General features: G+C 48.3%; 1 pseudogene and 2 gene segments (V, D, J or C); 2 read left to right on the top strand and 1 right to left on the bottom strand.

The window, feature by feature from the left end:
* Positions 1 to 11,295, top strand: part of LOC148005503 (Ig gamma-3 chain C region-like) — a 53,158-nt gene extending 41,863 nt beyond the window's left edge. The window contains 6 exon segments of the C gene segment in view: positions 6,313 to 6,603; positions 6,969 to 7,013; positions 7,112 to 7,441; positions 7,541 to 7,855; positions 9,298 to 9,428; positions 9,957 to 11,295. Of these exon segments, the coding sequence occupies positions 6,313 to 6,603; positions 6,969 to 7,013; positions 7,112 to 7,441; positions 7,541 to 7,855; positions 9,298 to 9,428; positions 9,957 to 10,040 (1,196 nt within the window).
* LOC134479197 (Ig gamma-2A chain C region-like) overlaps positions 1 to 21,725 on the top strand; it is a 398,327-nt gene that overhangs the window by 327,139 nt on the left and 49,463 nt on the right.
* LOC148005502 (dihydrolipoyl dehydrogenase, mitochondrial pseudogene) lies at positions 13,314 to 14,826 on the bottom strand (annotated as a pseudogene).

Below are 21,725 nucleotides of genomic sequence, written 5' to 3'. Positions count from 1 at the left end.
CCCAGGGACCTTCCCTGCCTAGGTCTTCTCAAAGTATAACCAAAGGCCCCTCCTGGCCACTAGCACAGGTTCCTTCTGTAGCTATGCTATTCCTGAATGTGAGCTGAAGTCTTTAACACGTTCTGGTCACCATCAGGCTCATACTCTGTGTTCTATCCACCTGCTGTCAGCCCCCATTCTCTTTCCTAAACCACAGATTGGTTGGGATTCCCCTAAGGAAGCACTGTCTGGAGAGAACTGGGAGACACTGCCACCATATTTGGACTTTAACCTGAATAAAAAGCCTCCCTATCCAGAGAGATGATAAAGACAGAGAACAGACTCAGCCAGCCCAGGAACCTAAGGAGGCTATGAACACAGAGAAGCAGGTAAGGGCCAGGCTTCCTGATTTCTCCCCTGGGTCTCAATGGTACTACCTCATCCACCCCCACCCATCCACGTGATGCAGCTTCGACCTGATCTAGGCTCCCCTTATCCCCTGACACAGAAACCCCTAAAAAAGGGGAACTTTAGATAGTACCTTCTGACACCTAGTTTCAATCCTGTTCTTAGCCTTGCAGAGATGGGTATGGGGTGGCATTCAGACCTTTGTGACAATTTGGTTGCAGCTCCTGAGAGGAAGGATCCCAGAGCTAAGCTCCTGGCAGACATGGGACAAAGCAAGAAAAGAGGCAGTCACTTTTATATTTCCCACGCAAGAGTTGTATCAGCAGAGAAAGGAGAGTACAGTGGGAGGTCTGGGTCAGTGGTGAATATCAGCAGAACGGAACAACCAACAACCCATGGAAGAGTGGGAAGGAGTTGAGATACAAGACTGTGGAGGGGTTCCATCTGCTGTATAGGTAAGACAGCCTGAAGAACATTGACCAGACAGGGGTCTAGGAATGCCACAGGGTGGAACATGGGCCAGTGGATCTGAACACACACACACAACAATAACTACTACTAATACTCCCACCACCACCAGAGTCAGCCTCAAGGAGATGATGGGCTACATCAGGAGGCCTGTGAGATGAACTTGGTCTGTCTGGAAGCTTATAGGACCAGATCAGCTAAATCAGCAGAGAGGAGGTGTCCAGAGGAGCCAGAGCTCTGCAGCAGAAATCTTTAGGGCTGACAAAGGTGAGTTGATAGTTCATCCAAGAGGGACACTAGGCGTGCTGGCAAAGCCAAGAGTGGTATCTCTAAGGTTTGGGAATCAAGCTCAGTGTGGAAGAGATGAGAAGCAGAGGCAAACTTGAGCTGAAATAGGCCAAGATTGGCAGGAAGAAGTCTAAGAAACTCCTAGGATCAGGTGAGTCAGCTACAGGTGAGCTGTGAAAGCTGGACATTTGGGAGGACAAAGACAGACTCAGAAGCTCTGGGAATTATGAAACAGCAGAGAGGAATTGAGGTACCCAAGATTTTAAGGTACCAGATTGAGCAGCCACAGGAGAGCTGGGGCAGGTGGGAGCTTAGGGGACCTGAATAAACCATTATGTAGGAGCCGAGGTAGCTGGAAATATGGGAAAATAGACTGACCAGCTACGGGAGAACTAGAGGAGAATGAACTTAAGGAATCTGAGTGAGCAGCCATAGTGGGGCTGAGGAAGCTGGGTGGGTGGGAGACCAAGCTGAGAGGCTAAAAGATAACAGGGATAGGTGAGAGTGTGTGGTACCAGGATGAGAGCTAAAGGAGATTTGGGCAGGTGCCAATATGGGGAACCAAGCTGAGAATCTACAGGGAGCCAGGTGGCAGTTCCACAGCTTCAGGACAGTCCTAGGAGTTTAGGAAAACAGGATGAGATGTTACCTGGACACTGAAGTAAGTGGGAACTCGGACAACCAGACTGAACACCTCCAGGGATCCCAGAGGTATTCGGTGAGGGGGAGTTGGGAGGGAGGGTGGTCATGGAGCTCAGGAAAACCTGAGCACCAACAGCAGTGCTGAGGCAGCACTGGGGAGCTGGGGTAGGTGTGGCTGTGGGGACCAGGCTGGGCAGCTCTGGGGAGTTGGGGTAGGTGTGACTATGGAGACCAGGCTGGGCAGCTCTGGGGAACTGGGGTAGGTGGGTGTGTGAGGACCAGGCTGGGCAGCTCCGGGGAGCTGGGGTAGGTGGGTGTGTGGGGACCAGGCTGGGCAGTTCTGGGGAGCTGGGGTAGCTGGGTGTGTGGGGACCAGGCTGGGCAGTTCTGGGGAGCTGGGGTAGCTGGGTGTGTGGGGACCAGGCTGGGCAGCTCTGGGGTGCTGGGGTAGGTGGGTGTGTGGGGACCAGGTTGGGCAGCTCTGGGGAGCTGGGGTAGGTGTGGCTGTGGGAACTAGGCTGGGCAGCTCTGGGGAGCTGGGGTAGGTGTGGCTGTGGGGAGCAGGCTGGGCATCTCTGGGGAGCTGGGGTAGGTGAGGCTATGGGGACCAGGCTGGGCAGCTCTGGGGAGCTGGGGTAGGTGTGGCTGTGGGGAGCAGGCTGGGCATCTCTGGGGAGCTGGGGTAGGTGAGGCTATGGGGACCAGGCTGGGCAGCTCTGGGGAGCTGGGGTAGGTGTGGCTGTGGGGACCAGGCTGGGCAGCTCTGGGGAGCTGGGGTAGGTGGGTGTGTGGGGACCAGGTTGGGCAGCTCTGGGGAGCTGGGGTAGGTGTGGCTGTGGGGACCAGGCTGGGTAGTTCTGGGGAGCTGGGGTAGGTGAGGCTGTGGGGACCAAGCTGGGCAGCTCTGGGGAGCTGGGGTAGGTGTGGCTGTGGGGACCAGGCTGGGCAGCTCTGGGGAGCTGGGGTAGGTGGGGCTGTGGGGACCAGGCTGGGCAGCTCTGGGGAGCTGGGGTAGGTGGGTGTGTGGGGACCAGGCTGGGCAGCTCTGGGGAGGTAGGGTAGGTGGGGGTATGGGGACCAGGCTGGGCAGCTCTTTGGAAGCTGGGGTTGGTGAGATATGGGGACCAGGCCAAGTAGTCCTGGGAGTGCTGTGATATGTGGGGGTGTGGGGACCAGGCTGGGTAGTTCTGGAGGAGCTGGGATAGGTGTGACTGTGGGGACCAGGCTGGGCAGCTCTGGGGAGCTGGGTTAGGTGTGGCTGTGGGGACCAAGCTGGGCAGCTCTGGGGAGCTGGGTAGGTGGGAGTGTGGGGACCAGGCTGGGCAGCTCTGGGGAGCTGGGGTAGGTGGGTGTGTGGGGACCAGGCTGGGCAGCTCTGGGGAGATGGGTTAGGTGTGGCTATGGGGACCAAGCTGGGAAGCTGTGAGAAGCTGGGTTAAGCAAGGCTGTGGGGACCAGGCTGGGCAGCTCTGGGGAGCTGGGGTAGGTGTGACTATGGAGACCAGGCTGGGCAGCTCTGGGGAGCTGGGGTAGGTGGGAGTGTGGGAACCAGGCTGGGCAACTCTGGGGAGCTGGGGTAGGTGGGAATGTGGGGACCTGGCCGGGAAGCTCTAGGGAGCTGGGGTAGGTGGGAATGTGGGGACCAGGTAGGGCAGCTCTGGGGAGCTGGGGTAGGTGGGGCTGTGGGGACCAGGCTGGGCAGCTCTGGGGAGCTGGGGTAGGTGGGTGTGTGGGGACCAGGCTGGGCACCTCTGGGGAGCTGGGGTAGGTGGGTGTGTGGGGACCAGGCTGGGCAGTTTTGGGGAGCTGGGGTAAGTGGGTGTGTAGGAAGCAGGCTGGGCAGCTCTGGGGAGCTGGGGTAGGTGGGAATGTGGGGACCAGGTAGGGCAGCTCTGGGGAGCTGGGGTAGGTGGGGCTGTGGGGACCAGGCTGGGCAGCTCTGGGGAGCTGGGGTAGGTGGGTGTGTGGGGACCAGGCTGGGCACCTCTGGGGAGCTGGGGTAGGTGGGTGTGTGGGGACCAGGCTGGGCAGTTCTGGGGAGCTGGGGTAAGTGGGTGTGTAGGAAGCAGGCTGGGCAGCTCTGGGGAGCTGGGGTAGGTGGGTGTGTGGGGACCAGGTTGGGCAGCTCTGGGGAGCTGGGGTAGGTGTGACTATGGGGACCAGGCTGGGCAGCTCTGGGGAGCTGGGGTAGGTGTGGCTGTGGGGACCAGGCTGGGCAGCTCTGGGGAGGTAGGGTAGGTGGGGGTGTGGGGTCCAGGCTGGGCAGCTCTGGGAGTGCTGTGATATGTGGGGGTGTGGGGACCAGGCTGGGTAGTTCTGGAGCAGCTGGGGTAAGTGGAAGTATATGATATCAAGCTGAGAGTAGCTGCAGCTGAGCTGGGGTAGGTGGAGTGTAGGGACCAGGCTGGGCACCTCTGGGGAACTGAGGTGGGTAGAAATGTGAATAACCTTTCTGATGAGCCACAGGGGAGCTAGGGCTGTCAGATCACAGGTCCCAGGTTATACAGCTTCTGAGTCAGGGTAGGGGGTAATTCTTGAGCAGAGGAACCAAGCAGGTAGGATAGATTGAGCAGCCACAGGGGAATGGGTTGGTAGGAATTGGAGGGACCAGGCTGAGTATGTACAAGGTGATTGGGAAACGTCGAAGTTTGGGGTGGGGACGGGGCGCAGATCAAGCACTTGCTAAGGTTCTGGGGCAGATGGGAGTGTGGGAAAGTGGACTGTGTTGTTACAGGGAACCAGGACATGTGGTTGTGTGGGAAGCCAGTGTGAATGACCACAGTGTACTGAGGCAGGTTTTAGTGCTAGGGTACCAGATCAAGCACAGGAACACAGTAGTTCTAGCCAGGGCGACTAGGAGTGCTGTGGCAGGAGAGTAAACATGAACCAGCCCAGGGCCTTTGAAGACCTGAGATGAGTCAGGAGGTGACAGTTGAGGGCTTGGGAATCCAGTGAGGCGAGAGGACAGGAGACAGCTTAGGGAAACTGGTCATCTCACCTCCCTGCTGTGTCAGCGCTCCTATAGCCGCTCTGCACCTCGTATCTGTATATACCTATTAGCAAGAAAATAGTAAGAGCTGGGCTTGGATATAGGACTGTGAGCAAGGACTAGATGGAGGGGGAAATGATGGAGAAAGAGAAAGGGAAAGTGCCCGGGGCCTGTCTAACTCACAGGCAAGAGAGAATCGATAATGAGGGACAAGAAGGGCCTTGGCTAAGCAGGGCAGGGAAAGTCCCTGCAGCTAACAATTTCCGAGGAACAATATAGACAGCAGTTCTCAACTGGGGGCCCATTTTAGTTTCTGGAGATGAAGAGGAACATACCGTAGGAAGGTCAAACTCTTACAGAAGTTAGGTATAGAGTTGGATGCACAGGGCGGGGGCGGGGGGCATATCAGGGTATGAGCAGTAGGAGCCAGCAGCTATGGTTAAAAGAAGGATGATCCTGAAGCTAAGAGAAGGAGACCTGGGCTGGAGAGAATATAGCCTGACAACCAGTTTCCTCGTGAATGGCAGCATATCCTAAACTCAGGGGCTCAAAGCTTCTAGAAAGAAAAGGGGGACTCGTTGGGATCTGGAGACACTGGCGCCAGTGACACAGGAGAAGGCAGGGATGAGTGTGGGGTTCAGGATAAGAGAAGAGGCAGTAGGGGAACTAGAGCTGAGCTCATTAGATATCCATTAATAAAACACGCTGCAGAGGACAAGAAGCACAGAGACATCCAGAGAAGTCAGGACAGGGCAGACCAGGGATGCCCATGATGGGAAGGTTCATGACAGGCTTGCTGAACCTCAGAAGTCAAGGAAGAAGATTCAAAGAGTACCAAGGTCAAGCAGAGCCCAGAGCCCAGATTTAGGAATTGAAGTAACCCAGAGGCTGAGGAAGTGTCCCATACATCGTGCAGTCAGTGTAGACTCAAGAGTCAGGAGCCTAGGAGTGGGATTTGTTCACTCTCTTTAGCTCAAACCCAACTCTGAAGGCTTAGCCTGCATGACCAAGGTCATGGACCTGAATGTGTGAAAGACCTGAGACCAGGGCCACAAATTAAAAACAAGGCCTATTAAAAACAGATGCCAGACACATAAGCTGGCACCAGTGACACAGGAGAGGGAGCAAAGGAACACCAGGACAGCAAGAGGCAGCATAGCAGGACAGGCAGAGCCAGGGAAGGCAATGAAGACTCACTGAAGGGAAACACGAATGACGTGCACAGCCTCAAGACACAGATGCAAGAGGCTCTAGAGCGGGACATAGGAAACACATGGAGAACTCATCCACCAGCTTTCTGAAAATGCATTTGGAATAGAGCCGTGCTCAGAAGTTCAACTGGCCAAGCCTAGCTGGTGATCCTGGGGTGGAGAGGGTCTAAGGTAAGGCAGTTGGAACCGTCAAGGTGATGCCTTGGTCTAGGTGATATGCATGCTCTTTGCAGAAGCCTGGCATCCTTGTAGGACCAAGGACAGAACTCCTCCAGGTGCCTGGATCCAGCCCTGTCTGATAAGCTCACACATCTTCCTATCTTGCAGCCAGAACAACAGCCCCATCTGTCTATCCCTTGGTCCCTGGATGCAGTGGCACATCTGGATCCTTGGTAACACTAGGATGCCTTGTCAAAGGCTATTTCCCTGAGCCGGTAACCGTAAAATGGAACTCTGGAGCCCTGTCCAGCGGTGTGCACACCTTCCCAGCTGTCCTGCAGTCTGGGCTCTACACCCTCAGCAGCTCGGTGACTGTTCCCTCCAGCACCTGGTCCAGCCAGACCGTCACCTGCAGCGTAGCCCACCCAGCCACCAAAAGCAACTTGATCAAGAGAATTGGTAAGAGGGTGACCAAGGGAGATAATATTTAATCAGGAGGTCAGGCTGGGGTCAACCCCTTGTATAGAACAACCAAACTGAACAGACCTTGGCAGAGAGACAACACCAATCAGGGCAGTGGGCTTCCTTTGTGTCTACCTCCTAGAAACTTCTTTTTGTGTTCCTCACACTCAGAAAGTGGTCCTCTGGAATGACTACCAGTAGCTCACATCAGGGACACACAGAAGTGGACATGGGTCTCAACTTGTAAATGGTCATATCCAGGAACACCTTGGCCTGAGACAACACTAGGGCCATCGTTCTCCTCCCCAGACTATTGCCTTCTCCCTTCCAGGCCCCATTAATGCCCAGTCTTTTCTCTGCAGAGCCCAGAAGACCCAAGCCCAGACCCCCCACAGATATCTGTTCATGTAAGTCATTTAAGTATCCTTTAGTTCCAAGACATGATCGTCCCAAACAGCCAAATGATGGAGGACAGTTGCTGACCCACCCTATCTCTCTCCACCAGGTGATGACAACTTGGGTAGACCATCTGTCTTCATCTTCCCCCCAAAGCCCAAGGATACACTCATGATCACCCTGACCCCCAAGGTCACCTGTGTGGTGGTGGATGTGAGCGAGGAGGAGCCAGACGTCCAGTTCAGCTGGTTTGTGGACAACGTACGAGTATTCACAGCTCAGACACAACCCCATGAGGAGCAGCTCAACGGTACCTTCCGAGTGGTCAGTACCCTCCATATCCAGCACCAGGACTGGATGAGCGGCAAGGAGTTCAAATGCAAGGTCAACAACAAAGACCTCCCAAGCCCCATCGAGAAAACCATCTCAAAACCCAGAGGTGGGAACTTCAGGCTGACTTCATGGGGGCTGGGATGGGCGTAAGAATAAATGCCTGCGTGGACGGCCATGACCTCTGTGTCTGCTTCTAACCCCACAGGAAAAGCCCGGACACCTCAAGTATACACCTTTCCTCCACCTCGTGAACAAATGTCCAAGAATAAGGTTAGCCTCACCTGCATGGTCACCAGCTTCTACCCCCCATCCATCAGTGTGGAGTGGGAAAGGAATGGGGAGCTGGAGCAGGACTACAAGAACACCCTACCCGTGCTGGACTCAGATGAGTCCTACTTCCTCTACAGCAAGCTCAGTGTGGACACGGACAGTTGGATGCGAGGAGACATTTATACCTGCTCTGTGGTGCACGAGGCTCTTCATAACCACCACACACAGAAGAACCTGTCCCGCTCTCCTGGTAAATGAGCACAGTGCTTAGCCACACCCCAGGTCTTACAAGACACTGACACCAGCCCTAACCCCTGATCCTATAAATAAAGCACCCAGAGATGGGACCCTGTGAGATTAGCCTGGTTCTTTATATGGTATATAGTTCACGATATGCCTCAGCCACAGGCTGTGGGGTCTGGCCAGGGTTCAAGGTGTAAGTTACCCTCCAAGAAAGAACAAGGTCTTACACTGCCAGACCCAGAGCATGCAAGTGTACCTGGCCTTGCCAGAGATCCTCCCTCTCTGGATACTAAGTTTGGCCCAAGGGGCCCTCTCCATACTCTTCCCCACAACCAGCAACTGTTCTGTGATGGGACTGGAAATAACTATAGAAAATATCCCAAAAAAATCAGCATAGGGAATGCCTCCCACCTCAACACAAACCCCACCTTCGTCTGTCTGTCCTTCCCTCTACCACAACTCACCTATCTTGACCAAGGAGGTCTTGTGTGCATTACATAGGCAAGCTGTGACACTGACAGAGTCTTAGTCATACATGAAGTCCATTCATCTCGGCCAGACCTCCAGAGATAGGGATAGGGATGACTTCTCTGAAGGACACTACCTCCCATATGACATCCGTTCAGACCTAAGCTCCAAGACACTGAGACCTGTGACTCTAGCTGCTCCCAAGGAAGTGGCTACTCAGATACCCACATAGAACTATTAGAACCAGCCTGCTAAGCATCACTCAAACCTCATGGTACCTCCAAGCATACATTCACCCATTGATACCTCACCTAGGCAACCTGTATAGCCACCAAGTCCATCTTAGTGTCCGGATATACTTAAACACTATCTAAATGTCCACATTTGGACCAGTGCAGATGAAAGATCTCTCATGGACACCTAACCATTTACCCCTAACACACACAAGTACCCCTAAACCCAGTTTGACCCTCTATCCCTATTTCCCTATTTTCATCCCTTAAAGTTAACACTCTCCCATAGCTGTATAACCAGGCTCACTTCCCAATGTGGACCTTCTAGGAAGCCCAGGCATCACCAAACACGGGCTCTACCCTCACTCTGGCCCTCTGAATTCAGTCACCAGGAGACAGGCAGTAGATCAGGCAGGATGCAGAGCTTCTACCTACAGGGGTCTCAAGACTTGACTCACCCTAGCCAGGCTCAGAACTGAAGGTGGGGACACACAGAATGACCTACTGTACAGGCCAGACCACCATCATGTCCAGGGTGTCTGGTGAGCTCAGGGACAAAACTGCAGCACTTTGGGGAGCTGGAGTTTCTGATCTAGAGAGAACAGAAAAGAAAGATGGCCCCAGGGAGGGTCTGCTGGACCAGTCAGGCTGCAGCTTTCTCCTGGGTCTACACACAGCCTCCTGTCACACAGGGAATGGCCCTAGCCCCACTTTGTTGGGGCAAGGACTGACTGCCCTCTCTGTGCAGAGCTGGAACTGAATGAAACCTGTGCTGAGGCCCAAGACGGGGAGCTGGACGGGCTCTGGACAACCATCACCATCTTCATCAGCCTCTTCCTGCTCAGTGTGTGCTACAGCGCCTCTGTCACACTCTTCAAGGTCAGCCCCATTTCCCCCACCATCCCCACAATATCTACACTATACCCAAGCCATCCCCATAGTGACCCATGATGTCCCTACCTGTCCCATACCGTCTCAAGCTCTCTCTCATCATCATATGCTATCTTCCACAAAGTCATATGCTGTACTCATGCCACTCCCTCCTTGTCCCTCTGTTCTATATTGTAACCACATTGTCCATGTTGTCTCTAATTTGTCTTGATGCTCCCCCAAGTTGTCACCCACCCTATCCTTACACTGTCTCCAATACTCGCTGCACACTGTTCCTGTGGCTGATCCCCACTCTACACCTGGTCCTCACCAGATCCCTATGCTGTCCCTACAATGTCCCCCTTGCTATAGCTATAAGCCATCCCAAAACTCCACTCACAGCACGCCCTGTGATCTCACTGTTTTATCCTCACTCTAGATGTATGACACCCTAAGATTGGGGACTGCCCTGTCTTGGTGTACAAGACGGAGGAGAGTGAGGTCAGGCACATAACATCTCACTTTTGCACCTCGCAGGTGAAGTGGATCTTCTCCTCGGTGGTGCAGGTGAAGCAGACGATGGTCCCTGACTACAGAAACATGATTGGGCAAGGTGCCTAGCTTGTCTCTACAGAAGGCGCCAGAGCTTGCTAGCCCTCTAGGACCAAGCCCATGCTGCTGAACAACCAGACACACAGGTTATACTGCCTTCTCATCTCAGCATTCTTTGATCTTATGGCTCTCACTCTGCTATCAACATCCCTTCCACATTGGAAGGAGCATGTGGAGAGCAGGCTTTACCACAGACGGTAGCCAACAGGACCCAAGTACTACTACCACAGCCAGAACAATGGATAGGCCAAAATTGCTGTGTTTCTTCTACATGGTGTCTAGCTCTCAGCCAGGCACTCTCCCAGGAGGGGTTGCATCACCTGCATGCATTTAGAAGCAGATGAGCCTTAGAGCCAATCCTGTCTACACAGTCCTCTGAAAAAACATGCTTCTCTGGGAGAGGAGGACTTTCCATATATCTCTGAGACTGAGAAGGCCCCAAAGGGACCTCTCTGGGAAAGACTACCAAAGGTGATTCTAACGGCCTTCACCCGACCAGTGCCTTGCCATGTTTTTCTCTGACACCTAAGTGAACTCTCACTTCTTGGACTGTAAGATGGGGCTCCTTGTGAAGATGCCTCTTCCTGCCATCCATGCGATGTGATGAATTCCCAGATATAAAATCCCATCGGAGACACTGCTGACTCCACAGCTTGAAGACCCTGTTACCTCACCAGATGATCTAGAGAGATACTCAGCTTCATAGTCTCTGTTGGGCCCTAGCAGGTGCAGGAGCCCCTGAGCAGTGGCTGAGCAACACAGAAAAGTCTGTAGGAGAAGAGCATGATGAACACACCCTGATCAGTCCAGAAGGTGGTCCAGGAGCAACATGGGGGAAAAGAGAGGATGCTTTGAAAGCCAGGCAGGAGTGGGCTTTTCCTGCAGCCCGGCATCCAGATTGGGCCACTGACAGCAGAGAACACCAATTAGAGTAAACATCCAAGGAGAGAGCCCAGGCCTGGGGCACTGAGGCTGACTGACCGCTGGCATTGGAGAGGCGCCGTGACTGTTTCTCCATTTCATATCAAGGCAAATGCCAGGCCAGAGTCCCCCAACAAAGTCAAAGGAGAAACTCTGGAAGGAAAGCGGGGGGTGGGGGGCTTGGGGGGAGTTCTTGGCGCTTAGGGGACTCCAAGAGATATTCACTGACCTGAAGCTTAGCTTTGCCAGCTTTTTCTTTAAATTTTCTGGAGTCCAGTCATGTCTTTAAGGTCCCTGTTCATCTTTTTAAAATAATAATAAAACATCCTTCAACATTGTACAACTCGCTCTGTTCTTCCTGTGTGGACCAGCCCCCACTCTCCTTATACAAAAATCACACACACACACACACACACACACACACACACACACACACACACACACACACACAAATATATACATGCACATGTACACAAACACACTCACACATGCATACATACACATGTACACACACACTCACACATGCATACATACACACACACACACACACACACACACACACACACACACACACACCACACACAAAACATGCTAACATTCCCAAAGCACAAACCACTCAGCTCAAGTCCCCTCCAACTATCCCATAATCAAGTGGGGATGATCTATGGTTGGGAGTCATTCTGAATTTGCAGGCCATGGTGGCCATGAGGGAGGGATAGTCAGGAAGCAAAAGATAGGAACCACCCATATGAGAGGAACAGATGCTGTAGCTTGAGTGAGGGTTATAGCCTGATAACTTGCAGTAGAGAAGACAGTCTGGTGGAAATGGCCTCCACTTGCGCTGGTACAGGGTAACAGACTTTCTGAGGCAGATCGGGGGGCTGGGGAAAGAAAGATGGAGCTCAGTAGTGTCAGGGTGGTCTGTTCTCACTGCATTCCCAAGGCGTAGTTTTGTAGCTGGAACATCCTAAGATGCAGGGCTACATAGGCCCTGGCAGAGGAGTGTGGTGGAGACTCAGGGACTGGACTAGCCACAAAATCTGGTGCAGTTGCAGCAGCAGTGTGGACCTGGCTAGCAATGCAACTGCAGCTTCTGCTGTTGTGGGAGAAGCGTTCTACCTGGGACTGAGAAGCATCTGATTCCTGTAAGTGGCATTTCTGCTTTGGGAGCCACACAATGACAGGCAATAAAGTGTGCCATTTGACTCATAACCAGTACCTACTGCACAGTGAGCTGCAGAGAATCTGGGCTTGGGTCCAGACCTGCTGAGAAGCTGAGCTAAAGCCAGATGCTTGGAACATAGTTATAGTTACTATGAGGAGCAGTGGAACCTGGAGTACAAGGGAATGTCTCTGTCCTAGGCCTTCAAGAGCTAACCGTGTCTCTATATATCTCAGGACCAAAATATGACCAAACCAGCCTCGCTCTAAAGTATGCAAGACAGGTGAATAAGCGCTTTGAGTTGATAACATTTAAGCCTCGAGATACTGGCAAGGCAGGCAACTTCCCTGAGACCCCACAGTAAAAGCAGGCATCTCCCTTCTGCTTCTTGGGGACGTTTGGACCTCTCTGGCAGACTGAGAAAAGTACAGTCAGGTTAAAAACTGTTCACTCCACGGCTAAGAAAGCTGAGCTGCAAGAGACCCATCGTGTTTCATCTCTCCAGGGCACCTGGGCTAGGCTCCTCTGTAGTTTTATGCCATTCAACTTCTTTTTTTTATTTAAGACATGTTTATTTTGGTATCTTCATTCCCTGGTATAATCATAAGTCTCCACTTAATAGTTCTGTAGACAGAATCTTCATTTAGACTTACAGACCTATAACCTTAATGTTTAAACACGTAGTTCTACCTCTAAACTGCCAGGAATTTGGAAGTTAAATAAAATGAGAGACAATCACCTTTATTTATGTAAGTTGTTTGTACATATTTGAATCTTGTTCTAGTCACTGACTCGTTTCCAATATGAAAACCAAATTTAAAGTAACCTGGCCAGTTCTCCTCAAGTTGTTCACATGTATTCTCCGACTCCTTCCTTGTCAACAGACTCACCTCCACAAAATTAGAGGTAAAATCTATGAGTGCTAGTTCAGTGATGTTGAATCTCATAGACAGTATGAAAACAGGTCAAAAACTTCCCAGGATGCTAGTATATGTCGCTTTCTCTTTGCATTAATGCACTGGAACAAAATTCTTGCTACATAGGTATACAAGTTTATTCCATTCTGTTCGAACCCTACTAAATACCTTCCAGAAGTTTCATAATTTCATCCTACAAATTCTTGGGACTGGGAGATTAATCCTGTTCAAAAATGTAATGTTGACAAAAGCTTCCAGATTTTAATAAAAGCAATCCTCTAATTAAAAGTTGATTGGTTTGCCAAAAGATGCAGCCAAGTTTGCTTCTCTAAGGTTGGATGTGCATGGCAGACTGTAGCTATATCTTCACAGGAAGTTCCGTATTCCAATGCAGGGCAGCCTCAGTCACCATTTCTCCAGCACCTGGTCCTAGAATATGTCCCAGTACTCTCTCTGTTGATTTATATCCAAGAATCTTCACCATGCCTTCTGTGTCAGCATTTGTTTTAGCTCTGCTGTTGGCAGCAAATGGGAATTTTCCAACTTTGAACTCGACACCCTCTTCTTTCAACTGTTCTTCTGATTTGCCAACCCAAGCAGCCTCAGGATGTGTGTAGATCACTGACGGCACACAATTATAATCAATGTGGACAACACCGCCTGCCATTCCTTCAACACAGATGATGCCTTCATCTTCTGCTTCGTGAGCCAACGTTGGACCAGCAACCACATCTCCAATAGCAAAGATATTTGGAATTTTAGTTTGAAATCTGGTATTGACTGGAATTCTACCTTTGGGATCTAGTTCAATTCCAAGCTCTTCTAGTCCCAAATTCTGAGTAAAGGGCCATCGACCAATGCAAACCAAGAATACATCACACATAATGACCTCAGCTTTCCCACCAGAAGCAGCTTCGACAGACACATCAATCTTTCCATCTGACTTCTTGGTGGAACCAGTAACTTTTGTATATTGTTTAAACTTAAATCCTTGATTTTGAAGAATATGTTGAAAATTTTTAGATATCTCCATGCTAATTTCTATTCCACCCACATGACCCAAAAATTCAACCGCTGTCACATCTGCACCAAGTCTTTGCCAAACTGAACCCAATTCCACACCGATTACTCCTGCACCAATAAAAACCAACTTCTCTGGAACTTTTTTTAAAGATAAAGCTCCTGTAAAAGACACTATGGTGCTTTCATCAATCATGATTCCAAGAAAAGGAGTAACTTCTGAGCCCGTAGCTATAAGGATGTTTTTGGTGCCAATAACCTGAGTGCTGCTATCCGCTGTTGTAGCTATAACCTGATTCTTGCCAGTTATCTTTCCAAATCCATTGACATGAACAACCTTATTTTGTTGGAATAAGTGGGCAATTCCCCCCTGTTAATGCTTTTACTGCAGAACGCTTCTGCTCCATCATCTTCTCTAAATTCAAGCGAACTTCTGGTATTTCACTTCCCCTAGATGCAAAATCTTTTCCATGGGCCAAATGGTAATAACGAGAATTATTTAATAAAGACTTTGAAGGAATACAACCAACATTCAAGCATGTTCCTCTAAGTGTTTCATTCTTCTCAATGCAGACTGTCTTAAAGCCTAACTGGGCAGCTTCAATGGCAGCAACATATCCTCCAGGACCAGAACCTATCACTGTTACATCGGCATCAATTGGTTGATCTGAATACGTTCTTAAAGGAACTGAAGAAGCCCCTTGAGGCCATGAGGTAGCCGATTGAAATGGCCTTTCTTGGCCAAGGAGCAGTACACGCCACTTCAGCTCTGCATCTTCCCTGGTTCCGGTCCCTACACCAGGGCCTTCCGCCATTCAACTTCTAATACCAGTTTCCATAGGCTGCTTGAAAAGCAGAACTCCATTCTCTGCCAACTGTGGAAGCCAAGAATTTGGGATATGGCATCTGAGGTTAGATTTCTCCATGTTGCAGAAAGAGTCAGTCCTGTGCCCCACCTAGCTGTGCAGTCATAGCATTCAGCCATCCCTTGTCTTGTAGAAGCAATACACTATCCACTGACTAATTGTTACAGTCTCCTCCCTGTGTGTGCATCTGTGTACAAACTGCCCCTCTCCAAGGACCTCCTCCTACTGTGTTTGATACCCTAGACTGATCCAGTGTCCAACTCGGTATCCAAATGTACACATATATCAGTGTCCTGAGCTTAGGACTTTAAAACTTACTACTGTAACCAAATACATGACAGGAAACAAAAAGTGACTTATTTTGGCTCACATTTTAAGAGACATCGGTCTGTCACTGTGAAGACAATGCAGATATGGGAAGCTCTGTGGTGGTATGTGCCAGTGTCTTGTTACTTGCTACAGACAGGAATCTGAGAGATAAGGGTATAACCAGGGCCAAGGAGTAACACTATTCCTGTCCACATGGCTGTATATTTGCCAAGCTTTGGACACACAGGCAAGGAGTGTCTATTGTAGCAAGTAGATCTTGCTCTTCAGCCATCAATAGCCACTTCCATGAACACTGGCTCCTGTACTCAGGGTAGGCCTGGATCCTGGATATTGGCCCCTGTTCCAGGAACAAGCCAGTTTCCTCAACATTCTTTCTCATGACAAGGCTATATCTTGGCTCATAACCTACAAGTGGAATTTAGAAAGTGTCCAGGGACAGATGTAGTTCCAAATTTACACCCTAAGTGATTCCCTCTACTAGGTCCTCTCTCTACCATTCACTACCCCCCATAACGCCATCATATTCTCAATCTGTCAGACCACAGGTTGACCAACTGATTAGTTCAGAGCTCTCAAATCTAATTACCTCTGAGAAGACCCCCTCCTAAGAAATGCCACCACTTAATCCAATCAAGGTGACAAGCAAATGAACCATTATATCAGAGAAGGAAGAATCTTGCATGGGGTCACAACATCAGCTCCTGCCTCAGGTTCCATCCTGCTGCCTTGTCCCAGGAATATCAAACTTAACACTCACAGTTCCTACCTGTCTTAATTCAGGTTTTTCACATTTTGATGAAATGCCAGAACCAAAAAGCAACTCGGGGAAGAAAGAGTTTATTTGGCTCACACTTCCACATTGCTGATAACCACTGAAGGAAGTCAGGACAGGAACTCACACAGGGCAGGATCCTGGAGACAGGAGATGATGCAGAGGCCATGGAGGGGTCTTGCTTACTGGCTTGCTTCACATTGCTTGGTCAGCCTGCTTTCTTACAGAAGCCAGGATGACCAGCCCAGGAATGTCACCACCCATCTCAGGCTGGGTCCTCTCCCAGTGATCACTGATTGAATAATGCCTTACAGCTGATCTCATGGAGGCATTTCCTCAAGTAAGGCTCCTTTCTCTCTGATGATTCTAGCTTGTGACACACAAAAATGAGCCAGTGCACACTCCAATAGAGTGGCCAGTTCTTTAAAAGACTTCAGTCCCTCCCCAGGCTCTGAGTCTATATCTGTCTACATAACTGTCTTAGTTAGGGTTCTACTGCAGTGAACAGACACCATGGCCAATGCAAGTTTTATAAAGGACAACATTTAATTGGGGCTGGCTTACAGGTTCAGAAGTTCAGTCCCTTATCATCAAACCAGGAGCATGGCAGCATCCAGGCAGGCATAGTACAATTAGAGCTGAGAGTTCTATATCTTCATCTGAAGGCAGCTAGCAGAATACTAACTTCCAGGCAACTGGGATGAGGGTCTTAAGCCCATACCCACAATGCCATGCCTACTCCAATAGGGCCATACTTCCTAATAGTGCCACTCCCTTCGACAAGCATATACAAACTATCACAATAACCAGCCTTCTGCAACTGGAGGTGTAGCTACAAGATTTCTATGTATCATCCATCTGTCATCTAGGTCTAAAATCTGTGGTCCCTCTGCTGTCTGCCTGCATATCATTTCTATCTTTACCATCCTCTATGTCTATCTACTGTTTATATCTATCCTCTATCTATCATGCATCTATCATCTGCCACTTGTTCTACTTCTTGGAAGGACCTTGGGCACTCATCTCTGACACTCTGAAAAACCCTGAACTTGATGTTTAGCCACAGTGGCTAGACATAGTTGCTTCAAGCAGAATGCTATCTTATTTGGTATTGGTTTTGGGGTTTTTTGGGGGGGGAGTAAATTCTTGTATATCCCAGGTTGGCCTCTGACTTTTTATTATGTAGTCAAAGATCACTTTGAATTTCTGATCCATCTGCCTTCACGTATGCAGTACTGGAAATACAGGCTTATATTCACTACACCTAGTTTATATGATGACAGGGCTCAAACATGGAGCATTCTACTGGTAGGCATGTACTGGACCAATCAAGATACAGCCCAGGACCACTACTTTGATGAAATCTTGTTGTGGGATAGCCAACAGAGAATGTTGCTTGGACATAGATTTAAGACAATAGAAAGTTGACAAGTCCCTGAACCCAAATCCCGTGGTGGAGAGAGATGGACCCTCAGAACTGTGGACACTCCTGAGAACCCAAAAGAAACATAGTTTCTGCCCACATTCCGGATGAAAGAGGAAATCACCTAATGCCATCTCTGACCCCTGGGCACTGGGATTTAGGAGCAGTCAAGGGAAGGACCCTTCAGTGTTCTGTCTGTGTCAAGAATTGAAAGCCAGTTGTCAAAAACACCTACACACCTATGAGCAGAGTTCTCTGTTCCCAGATATGGCTGAAAGAAAACAGGCCTACAGGAGGGCCAAGCTACTTTCAAAGTCAGCAAGACAAGCCAACACCAGAGACAACCTGATGGTGAGAGGCAAGCAAGGAACCTAAGCAACAGAAACCAAGACGACATGGCATCAGCAAAGCCCTGTTCTCCCACCAAAGCAAATACTGGATATCCAAAACACCAGAAAAGCAAGATTTGGGTTTAAAATCACATTTTATGATAATGATGAAGGACATTAAGAAGGACATAGATAATTGACTTGAAGAAATACAAGACAACACAAGTAAACAAATAGAAGCCCTTAAAGAGGAAACACAAAAATCCCTTAAAGAATTACAGAAAAACACAACCAAACAGGTAAAGGAAATGGAAAAAACATTCACGATATAAAAATGGAAATAGAAACAATAAAGGAAGCACAAAGGGAGACAACCCTGAAGATAGAAAACCTAGGGAAAAGATCAGAAGTCACATATGCAAGAATCACCAACCGAATACAAGAGACAGAAGAGAGAATCACACGGGCAGAAGATGCCATAGAAAACATTGACACAACTGTCAAACATAATGTAAAATGCACAAAGCTACTGGTCCAAAACATACAGGAAATCCAGGACACAATGAGAATATCAAATCTAAGGATAATAGGTATAGAAGAGAGTGAAGACTCCCAACTTAAAGGACAAGAAACTATCTTCAACAAATTTATAGAAGAAAATTTCCCTAATCCAAAGAAAGAGAAGCCCATAAACATAAAAGAAGCCTACAGAACTCCAAATAGATTGGACCAGAATAGAAACTCCTCCTATCACATAATAGTCAGAACATCAAATACAAAAAAAACAAAGAAAGAATTTTAAAAGCAGTAAGGGAAAAAGGTCAAGTAACATATAAAGGCAGACCTATCAGAATTACACCAGACTTCTCACAAGAGACTATGAAAGCCAGAAGATCCTGGACAGATGTCATACAGACACTAAGAGAACACAAATGCCAGCCCAGGTTACTGTATCCAGCAAAACTCTCAATTAACACAGATGGAGAAACCAAGATATTCCATGACAAAACCAAATTTACACAATATCTTTCTACAAATCCAGCACTACAAAGGATAATAAATGGTAAAGCCCAACATAAGGAGGCAAGCTACACCCGAGAAAAAGCAAGAAACTAATCGTCTTGGCAACAAAACAAAGAGAAGAAAAGCACACAAACATAATCTCACATCCAAATATGAATATAACAGGAAGCAATAATCACTATTCCTTACTACCTCTCAACATCAATGGTCTCAACTCCCCAATAAAAAGACATTGATTAACAAACTGGATACGCAATGAAGACCCTGCATTCTGCTGTCTACAGGAAACACACCTCAGACAGACACTACCTCAGAGTAAAAGGCTGGAAAACAACTTTCCAAGCAAATGGTCAGAAGAAGCAAGCTGGAGTAGCCATTCTAATATCAAATAAAATCGATTTTCAATTAAAAGTCATCAAAAAAGATAAAAAAAGGACACTTCATATTCATCAAAGGAAAAATCCACCAAGATGAACTCTCAATCCTAAATAGCTATGCTCAAAATACAAGGACAGCTACATACATAAAAGAAACCTTACGAAAGCTCAAAGCACACATTGCACCTCACACAATAATAGTAGGAGATTTCAACACCCCACTCTCATCAATGGACAGATCATGGAAACAGAAGTTAAACAGACACATAGACAGACTAAGAGAAGTCATGAACCGAATGGACTTAACAGATATTTATAGAACATTCTACCCTAAAACAAAAGGATATACATTCTTCTCACCACCTCACTGTACTTTCTCCAAAATTGACCATATAATTGGTCATAAAACAGGCCTCAACAGATACAGAAAGATAGAAATAACCCCATGCATCCTATCAGACCACCACGGGCTAAAGCTGGTCTTCAATAACAATAAGGGAAGAACGCCCACATATACATGGAAGTTGAACAATGCTGTACTCAATGATAACTTGGTCAAGGAAGAAATAAAGAAAGAAATTAAAGACTTCTTAGAATTTAATGAAAATGAAGGTAAAACATACCCAAACTTATGGGACATGATGAAAGCCGTGCTAAGAGGAAAACTCATAGCTCTGAGTGCCTGGAGAAAGAAACAGGAGAGAGCATATATAAGCAGCTTGACAGCACACCTAAAAGCTCTAGAACAAAAAGAAGCAAATACACCCAGGAGGAGTAGAAGGCAAGAAATAAACTCAGAGCTGAAATCAACCAAGTAGAAACAAAAAGGACAATACAAAGAATCACCAGAAGCAAAAGCTGGTTCTTTGAGAAAAGCAACAAGATAGATAAACCCTTAGCCAGACAAACCAGAGGACACAGAGAGTGTGTCCAAATTAACAAAATCAGAAATGAAAAGGGAAACATAACTACAGAATCAGAGGAAATTCAAAAAATCATCAGATCCTACTACAAAAGCCTATATTCAACAAAACTTGAAAATCTTCAGGAAATGACAATTTCCTAGACAGATACCAGGTACCAAAGTTAAATCAGGAACAGATAAACCATTTAAACAACCCCATAACTCCTAAAGAAAGAGAAGCAGTCATTAAAAGTCTCCCACCCATCTCATAAAACTGCAAAGCTTCTGTAAGGCAAAGGATACTGTGGTTAGGACAAAATGGCAACCAACAGATTGGGAAAAGATCTTTAGCAATCCTACAACAGATAGAGGCCTTATATCCAAAATATACAAAGAACTCAAGAAGTTAGACCGCAGGGAGACAAATAACCCTATTAAAAAATGGGGTTCAGAGCTAAACAAAGAATTCACAGCTGAGGAATGCTGAATGGCTGAGAAACACCTAAAGAAATGTTCAACATCTTTAGTCATAAGGGAAATGCAAATCAAAACAATCCTGGGATTTCACCTCACACCAGTGAGAATGGCTAAGATCAAAAACTCAGGGGACAACAGATGCTGGCGAGGATGTGGAGGAAGAGGAACACTCCTCCATTGTTGGTGGGACTGCAAACTGGTACAACCATTCTGGAAATCAGTCTGGAGAATCCTCAGAAAATTGGACATTGAACTGCCTGAGGATCCAGCTATACCTCTCTTGGGCATATACCCAAAAGATGCCCCAACATATAAAAAAGACACGTGCTCCACTATGTTCATTGCAGCCTTATTTATAATAGCCAGAAGCTGGAAAGAACCCAGATGCCCTTCAACAGAGGAATGGATACAGAAAATGTGGTACATCTACACAATGGAATATTAAACAGCTATCAAAAACAACGACTTTATGAAATTCGTAGGCAAATGGTTGGAACTGGAAAACATCATCCTGAGTGAGCTAACCCAATCACAGAAAGACATACATGGTATGCACTCATTGATAAGAGGCTATTAGCCCAAATGCTTGAATTACCCTAGATCCCTAGAACAAAGGAAACTCAAGACGGATGATCAAAATGTGAATACTTCACTCCTTCTTTAAAAGGGGAACAAGAATCCCCTTGGCAGGGAAGAGAGAGGCAAAGATTAAAACAGAGACTGAAGGAACACCCATTCAGAGTCTGCCCCACATGTGGCCCATACATATATAGCCACCCAATTAGACAAGATGGATGAAGCAAAGAAGTGCAGACCGACAGGAGCCGGATGTAGATCGCTCCTGAGAGACACAGCCAGAATAGAGCAAATACAGAGGCGAATGCCAGCAGCAAACCACTGAACTGAGAATAGGACCCCCGTTGAAGGAATCAGAGAAAGAACTGGAAGAGCTTGAAGGGGCTCGAGACCCCAAAAGTACAACAATGCCAAGCAACCAGAGCTTCCAGGGACTAAGCCACCACCTAAAGACTATACATGGACTGACCCTGGACTCTGACCTCATAGGTAGCAATGAATATCCTAGTAAGAGCACCAGTGGAAGGGGAAGCCCTGGGTCCTGCTAAGACTGAACCCCCAGTGAACTAGACTGGTGGGGGGAGGGCGGCAATGGGG

This window comes from Rattus norvegicus, chromosome 6, assembly GCF_021556685.1.
Source record: "Rattus norvegicus strain SHRSP/BbbUtx chromosome 6, alternate assembly SHRSP_T2T, whole genome shotgun sequence".
Taxonomy (NCBI): domain Eukaryota; kingdom Metazoa; phylum Chordata; class Mammalia; order Rodentia; family Muridae; genus Rattus; species Rattus norvegicus.
This window is presented reverse-complemented; position numbering and strand designations above follow the sequence as displayed.